Source organism: Lotus japonicus, chromosome 2 (assembly GCF_012489685.1).
Source record: "Lotus japonicus ecotype B-129 chromosome 2, LjGifu_v1.2".
Taxonomy (NCBI): Eukaryota; Viridiplantae; Streptophyta; class Magnoliopsida; order Fabales; family Fabaceae; genus Lotus; species Lotus japonicus.
Window position 1 is genome coordinate 90,508,328 of NC_080042.1, and position 8,215 is coordinate 90,516,542.

Sequence of the window (8,215 nt, forward strand, 5' to 3'; positions counted from 1 at the left end):
ATTACCCCACGCGGAAAATCTACGCAACCTGGACCAGCAGCAGAAGCTAATGAGATCAAAGCCGCTTTTACAGCTCAGTAGTCACAAGTCAGCACTGAAACAACAACAACAAAAATAGTGGACTAATATAAAATATAAATTAATTAATTAATAAAGCAACCAATTAATGCTGTTCGGCTATACTTTAATTACTACTAGCAGAATAAAGGGTATGCGTTTCGCCACGTTGCTTTTTTGAAGTAACACTAATCCTATGTAATATTTTTGGATGTAGAAATTAGAAAAGTCATGATGTCTATCATGCTCATCGTAACGAACCATCATAGCTAGCTAGCACACATCGTTTTGTATTTCGAGCAGTTCACCACATATATGTATCATGCACAATAACACCGCAGTAAATAGCGTGACCCATTTTTGAATTGAAATTGCAACATGAAATATGCATGTACATCTTCATACACATTATTAATAGGTAATGATTAGAAATGGGGTCATGATGGTAACGCGTCTTTAATCATTAAATATTCAATTAAGCACAAAACTGCGCAGCCACAGCCGCCACTTCCTCATCCTTTGTCCCTTCCCCTCCCCTGCCTAATGCTAATGCCTTTCCGTATCAATATTGATTGATTTTCTTAATCCCCAATTATTATCTCCAATATCCTAATAATTATATAAAAATTCAACAGATGGAGGGAAAATAGAATAGATAAAGACGTCTTCACAATTATTTTGAAGTTCTAGCTATTAAATAAAAATAAATTTGGAACCGAAAGCAAAAGCTAGAGTAGATTCTGGAGAAAAAGAAAGAAGAGCACCAAAAGTTCACATACTTTATAAACTCCACATGAGGACATGAACTTGTTCCATTGCCATGCCCACTAATTCTATTTTAATTTCTTATATATATTTATTATACACGCACATCATATAAATCTGATTTTCCAAATTCGTGAGATCGAACTTGTACTCACGTTAATCAGAACGTCTTGGAAAAGCTGCGATTTCCTCACTCTTTACAATTCCTCTCCTCTCTCTCTATGCTTCTTCCATCTATTTAAAGGCCTCATCACTCTCGGCAATATCATTGGAGCAGTCTTATAGGATACCCCTCATTTGCTAATATCTCTCCGTCACAAAGTCCCATTTCCTTTTTAACCTAAATATACTTGCACAACTTCACCACACCAATATGGGTGAGGAGTACTCACCTACGGTGGTTGTGAGAGCCTACGATCCAAATAAAGACAGAGAAAGAGTGGAAGCCGTGGAAAGAACATGCGAGGTTGGACCCAGTGACAAGCTCTCTCTCCTAACCGACATGCTCGGTGACCCAATTTGCAGGGTCCGCCACTCACCTGCTTTTCTCATGCTGGTATTTAACTAAACCAATCATTCGTTCATCACTGTCTCTAAACTTTTCATGTTTTCCTCTCTTTCCCTACAATCATCATCACCTCATGACGATAAAAACTAACTATACGATTTACAGGTGGCCGAAATCGGTAAAGAGATAGTAGGGATGATAAGAGGTTGCATAAAAACAGTCACATGCGGGAAGAAGCTCTCCAGAAACAGAAAGCAAACAGACACCGCGAATCACGTTCCAGTTTACACCAAAGTAGCCTACATATTAGGCCTTCGCGTTTCTCCTAATCAACGGTAAAGATTGCAACAACTTAGATCAAATGGTGCTAGTTAGTTAATTAGAGTGTACTGTAGTGTTTTGTTTATCTAACAGTTTTTTGTTCATGTGATGCAGGAGAATGGGAATAGGGTTGAAACTGGTACAGAAAATGGAGGCGTGGTTCAGGGAAAACGGAGTTGAATACTCATACATGGCAACGGAAAACGACAATTTAGCGTCCGTTAAACTCTTCACCGACAAATGCGGATATTCAAAGTTCCGTACACCTTCCATCCTTGTCAATCCCGTTTTCGCTCACCGGGCCAAAGTGTCTTCAAATGTCACCATCATCCACCTGAAACCCTCCGACGCAAAAACCCTCTACCGCCGCCGCTTCGCCACGACGGAGTTTTTCCCCCGCGACATTGACTCTATTCTCAATAACAAACTCTCCCTCGGCACTTTCCTCGCCGTCCCGCGTGGGTCCTACACCCCCGACACGTGGCCCGGTGCGGAACGGTTTCTGTCGGACCCACCAGAGTCCTGGGCCGTTATCAGCGTTTGGAATTCCAAGGAGGTGTTCACGCTCCAGGTTCGCGGCGCGTCACGCGTGAAGAAAACTCTGGCCCAGACGACGCGGGTTGTCGACCGGGCACTGCCGTGGCTCCGGCTACCGTCGGTGCCGGATTTGTTCCGGCCGTTCGGGTTCCATTTTTTGTATGGACTTGGAGGTGAAGGTCCGGAGGCGGTGAAGATGGTGAAGGCACTGTGTGGATTCGCGCATAACTTGGCAATGGAGAGTGGGTGTGGGGTGGTGGCCACGGAGGTTGCCCCCTGTGAACCCTTGAGATTTGGGATCCCACATTGGAAGATGCTGTCTTGTGAGGAGGATTTGTGGTGTATCAAGCGGCTAGCGGAGGATTACAGCGACGGCGCCGTCGGTGATTGGACCAAATCACCACCTGGAATCTCTATTTTTGTTGACCCTAGAGAGATCTAATCTAACTTAATTAGTTTACTCCCACTTTGTTTTTTTTTTTGTTTTTATTATACTTTTTGACTGAAATGTCTCATGTCTAGTTTGGGTAAGGACATTTGAAGGTGGAGTGGAGAGAATGAGGTATTTTGTATGTGAATTTTTGAAGGAATATTCCCATCTTTTTGTCAATGAGAATTAGCCTTTTTTCCTAAATTGTGTGACTTTTCATAATTCAGATCCTTTTTCATTTCATTTACAGTGTTATTTGCTACTATCATTTGACTTTGCATACTTATATTCTACTAAATCTGAGTATTGGATTCTATGACTATGCTATAGTTTTAAAACAAGTATAGTGGGAACTGGTGATGGCGGGAGAAGATATGTGATGAGAGCTCGTGCACGAATCCCAATTTGGCTTCGTGTTTGTCTGGTCATGTCATATCATGTAATGTAGTCAAACTTTTCTAAATCTGGGTTTGTATCATTTTGCATTGTATAAAGTGGGGCTATAAAGTTTATTCATTTTTGTTTATTTTCTGTCATTGGATTAGATTTTTTTTAAAGATAATTAACAAGTATTGGATTAGATAATATATATGCTCCCACCAAAGGTTCTTATCCTGCTCAACATTGTATGTTGTCGAGTCCAAATTCATTCATACAATATTTTTCTCACATCTCATTATTACTTTTTTTTCTTTTCTTTTTTATATTATATAATCTATCATTTCTCTTTCTTATCTTTTTTCATGTACACTTGCAAATTTTGATTTAAGTTTGAACATGACATTACATATTTCTTAATGCACTTCATAGCTTTTATTATGGTCAGTTTTCACTAATAGATAATGTCTCTAGTTCTGTTTATCGTAAAGACTTGTAGGCTGTAGCTTCTTGTTTCTGATTTTTTCTTCTTCAAGATAATGCTTCATCGAAAAAATATCTATTGGTATAAGTGAAAATTAAGAGTGAAATAAGTTTTATCTTACATTGTACTAGCGGAATTACCCGTGCAGGGCACGGGTGACTTTTGTTATTTACAATTTAAGTTTCGTATAATATTATATTTTGTATCTTTTTAGTAAATATATCTTAATAATTGTTTCAACTATATGTTCTTAATATTGATAATTGTGTATTAATCTACCATAAATTTTTACTTATTTAAATATAAAAAAATTCAAATTTTTTAACTTATAAGACTTAGATTCACTAAAAATTTAGTATATACATTAAATTAAATCAGTATTTTTAATTTTTTAATACATGTCTAATTATTAATATTTGATTGATCATTTTTCGTATGAATATTTCTATTTATAATAACAATATAAATAATAATAGTAATAATAATAATAATATATATTTTGATTCAAAAATTTAATTTCAAAGAGAAATCAATATGTAATAAAAAAATAAACCCCACTTCTAATAAAACGCAAATCAAATCATAGGAATAAATCCCCAAATTAAATAAACTAAAATAATATATAATTTACCAAAATTATTTAGATCCAAAGACTTCTCTTATTTTTGAATAAAGTCTCACGTGACTAATAATTTTAAGTTTGAACCCGTTCCCCTTTTTAGTCTTTTGTCTTTGGCTCTTTTTTTTTTGAAAAGTTGTCTTTGATTCTTTGATCATACCTTTGGTAACCACCGGCTACCAGGGACGATGGAGGAAAAATCCATTTTATCAATCCAAGCAGATAAATGGAAGGATTTCCGTCTTTCCCATTCATGATTTAAAAAAGGGGTGAACAATATATAATTAAAATCATGAAATAGGGATGTTCATAACGGAATCAAACCAATTAAAATCGCTCAAACCGATCCAAAAAAATCAAAACCAAAAAAACAGAAAACCGCAAAAATCGATATTTTCTTCCCATGTTCAAAATCGAACCGATCCAAACCAAACTGAAGTATTTATTTACTTAAATTTTGGCATACATACTTAACCATTTAACCATATTTATAATGTTTTTTTATTTTTTAGTAAATATGTTTTTAACAAATGGTTCAAATATATATTCTTAATAGTGAATATTTTGTATTAATTAACCTAAAATTTTAGTTAATTAATTATGAAAGAAATTAAGAATTTTTTTAAAATACTTAAATTCACTCAACGTTTAAAGTCAAAATCTGTTTTTAATTCATTTGAATTTTAAACTATAAAGTTGTGAAATAAAATATAAGAGGAATAACTTTTTTTTGTTAAATGAATAAGTGAGAGATAATTTTATTTCGAAAGGTAGAAGATATAATATTAAGGATGCCAAATGTTTTTTTGAAATTAAATTCTTAAATCTTAGATAGATTGACTCATTGACCACCAAATTTCTTTTTAAAAAAAAAAGACAATTCAATTCAATTATATCTTGTCTATAGTTGTTCAACAACCTTCGTCCCTGTTTTAATGTTCTTTTTTCCATTAGGGTGTTTGATTGGTTTGGGTGTCTGCTGGGAACTCGAAATTTTCGCCTCCACTGTGCTGGCTTGCTGATTTTGTGGATCTGTTTCATTAGGGTCAACTTCTTGTGGTGTGATGCCAACTGCGTGCTGCATTTTCTTGGCTTTCTCCCTTGTCTTTTCTTTTTATTTCTATCCTATTTTGTTCTGAATCTTGTTGCTGTACTTTTCTTTTACTGGTTTTTTTTGCTGCTGGCCCTGTGCTTCTCTCCCTGTGTGGAGTCTTGGCCTCTTACTGTACTTGGTCCTTGAGCTTTCTTTGTGGCTCTTGGTTTCTTTCATCATCAATATATTTTTGTTTCCAAAAAAAAATGTTCTTTTTTCCATTCAAAAAAAATGTATTTTATTTTATCTGAACATTTTTTTTTCATTATGATTTCTCTCTCACATTACAAAATGGCCCCAAAAAGCTCATCCTTTTATCTTCCATCAGCATTTTCCAGAATCGACATTTTTACCCTATGTTTCTCTCAATCGTAAAATTCATCAGCCCCAAAACCTGCACCATTTCTTTCTTCCATGGATTCTCTAGCTTGGAACTGGTTTTGTTTCAATACAATTTTGCTTACCCAAAAAAAATGTATTGCTTGGTTTATATTTGGTTAGACCCAAAAGACTTGGAAAAAAGAGAGAATGATTACGCCATGTCCATCTCTTTTTCTCCAACAGTTCAATTTGTCTTCTTAATTTCTTCATGCTTCTTACTTCCATGCGTTTTCTTTATTTCATTCATTTTGTGCTTATAAAATATGAACAGCCTTAAGCAGCCTGTTGAATGGCTGTGCTTCGCTCAATTTTTTTTTTATGCTTTTAACCAAGTTTCACTTCCTCCACCTATGATGTGTCTAATATACAAAAACATGGAAGGAAAATGATGGCTCTTGAGGACATGGTGGAAAATACTGTTGATAGGAGGCAGAAAAGGATGATCAAGAATTGAGTTTCTGGTGCAAGTTCAAGAGCAGTAAAACAGGTGATCTTTCTATTTCTTTATTTTTAGTTCAATGAGTTCTTATTTTCAATTTGTTTTCCTTCAATAAAAGCACTCAATCTGAATGATAGATACTGTAAACAGGCATACATAAATGTACTCGAGCGTAATGTCTAAAGTCTTGAAGTGGAAATTGAAAGGCTGATGAAACCAATGGTTAGATTATTGTGTAATACTAAAAAAGATTAACAAATGGTCTTCATTCATAAAGAACAGCAAGGAGCGGAATTGCGGTGTAAAACATGAACTGCACATAAGACAGCGATCCAGAATCTTCTGACACAAATCCCTTGTTGCTTCGTGCATGCTTTCTTGACCTCCATAAATTCACATCCAATATAATTAAGTGAATTTTGTAATATTTATTTAGTAAAAAGAACAATTAATACTATTTTCATAGAATACTATATGCCTTTAATGTCACCGAGAGTTAGCTCAAGTGGTAAGAGTTAGGGGACATAAGGGTTGAGGAGGGGAAGGTCCAAGGTTCGAATCCTGGAAGGGAAATTTGAAGGGATTTTCTAACTTACTAACAATTAACCACTAACATTTGTCTATCAAAAAAAAAACTATATGACTATAATACAAAGAATCATGTACGTTATTACTTACGGTTGTTCTTCCTTCCCTGAACCTATTAAACTCAGATAATGCATGATAAAATATAATATACAACCCACCTAAACACCCAAAAATATTTTACATGTTAGAATTAACATATTAACACATAAATTATTTATAATACCGAATGTAAATAAATCTATAGTACTCTATAAACCATACCTTATAGAGTTATATTTGAAAATACTCTCTCGTACACAACATGAATTGTTTTGTCAGAAGGTAGATCATCATGATTTTCTATTAGGATCTGTAGCCCTTGTTTGTTTTTTACTCTAGATAGAGCAACATATAATTGTCAATGGCTGAAGACTCGCCTTGGAAGATATAATCCTACACACCCAAGTATTTACTAATAAATAAAATACGAATTTTTTAGTAATATATGTCAGTACCTTTGTACATTTTCATTTTAGCCAACTGCAGAATAAGAACCACTGGACCATCGTGTCCTTCAGCAACATATTGTAAAAATTGTTGAGCAAAATCTTCCCACAGTGTACACCTTAGGATTTCACTTCTGCTATAATTTAATTGATAAAATGAATAGATAGTGTTTAAATTTAAAAAATTGAAGGAAATTTTAAATATAATACTTACTCTAGAGCATCCAAATCAACAACAATATAGTTGACTGACTGTAGTAACTTCTTTCTTGAAGTCTGATAGTTATCATTTGGCTACGACAACACCTATGGCGTCTGCATCAAAATATTAAAAGTGATGATCTCTATATTTATTTAAAAAATACAAATCCTTTTTACACATACCGATCAATTCCTCGTCCTCTTTAAGATTTTCAAATATTGAACCATATGGTGCGAAGCTAAACCCATAATAGGGAATTTTTCGAGCTTCTATAGGTTTCACTTTAGTTTGCAACTTGAAATACAATCTGCATGGATGAGTGCAAGGTGTCTATTTGTAATTATTGATAGCGACGCTGAGAATGACAATTTCATAGCACACCCCCTCTTTTAAGGCTGACTCAAATTTTACAACGTGGCTGCTCCACACTGTAGCCTGAATCTTGTCACCCTGGAAATTGTTGGATTTTCGTTAAAAAAAATATGGATGAAAGATTGTTTTTTTTTTTGAAAACAGATCAACATGCTCATATCTAAAAAACCGCAAGGGCATGAATTTGTTTGTAAATAAACCTTAGCATCCAGGAGGATCATGTCAATTTCGTTAATATCGTTTTTTTTTAAAACATTATTCAATTATAATGTTCAAATCCTTAATTTCATATAATTTTTAAATGTATAATTTATATCTTTTCATTATTTATTTAATATTTTATTACAATATTCAATTATTATTTTTAAAAGCTATTCAATCAATTTTAGCATTAACGTTTTTTTTGAACGTGCATTAATGGTTGTTTAAAATAGGAAAAAATTTGAAAGTTATGTAGTGATTGGAGAAACTTAATAATGAGTATGGAGAAACCTAATAATGATTGTTTTAATGGTTGTTTAAAATAGGAAAAAAATTTGAAATTTGAATGACTTTT

The 8,215-nt window shown here is 33.9% G+C and overlaps 1 protein-coding gene and 1 long non-coding RNA gene across 2 annotated transcripts; one reads left to right on the forward strand and one right to left on the reverse strand.

Moving 5' to 3' along the window:
* Nucleotides 1-879: 879 nt before the first annotated feature.
* LOC130740905 (probable N-acetyltransferase HLS1) lies at nucleotides 880-2,822 on the forward strand. The gene is made up of 3 exons (XM_057593622.1): nucleotides 880-1,378; nucleotides 1,496-1,665; nucleotides 1,766-2,822. The coding sequence occupies exons 1-3, from the start codon at nucleotides 1,196-1,198 to the stop codon at nucleotides 2,628-2,630; spliced, it is 1,218 nt and encodes a 405-aa protein (XP_057449605.1). The 5' UTR covers nucleotides 880-1,195; the 3' UTR covers nucleotides 2,631-2,822.
* A 3,366-nt stretch (nucleotides 2,823-6,188) lies between these two features.
* LOC130735854 (uncharacterized) lies at nucleotides 6,189-7,217 on the reverse strand. The gene is made up of 3 exons (XR_009018583.1): nucleotides 7,095-7,217; nucleotides 6,862-6,974; nucleotides 6,189-6,395 (listed from the first exon to the last, which is right to left on the reverse strand). It is a non-coding gene; the product is annotated as an uncharacterized LOC130735854 (long non-coding RNA).
* Nucleotides 7,218-8,215: the final 998 nt, after the last annotated feature.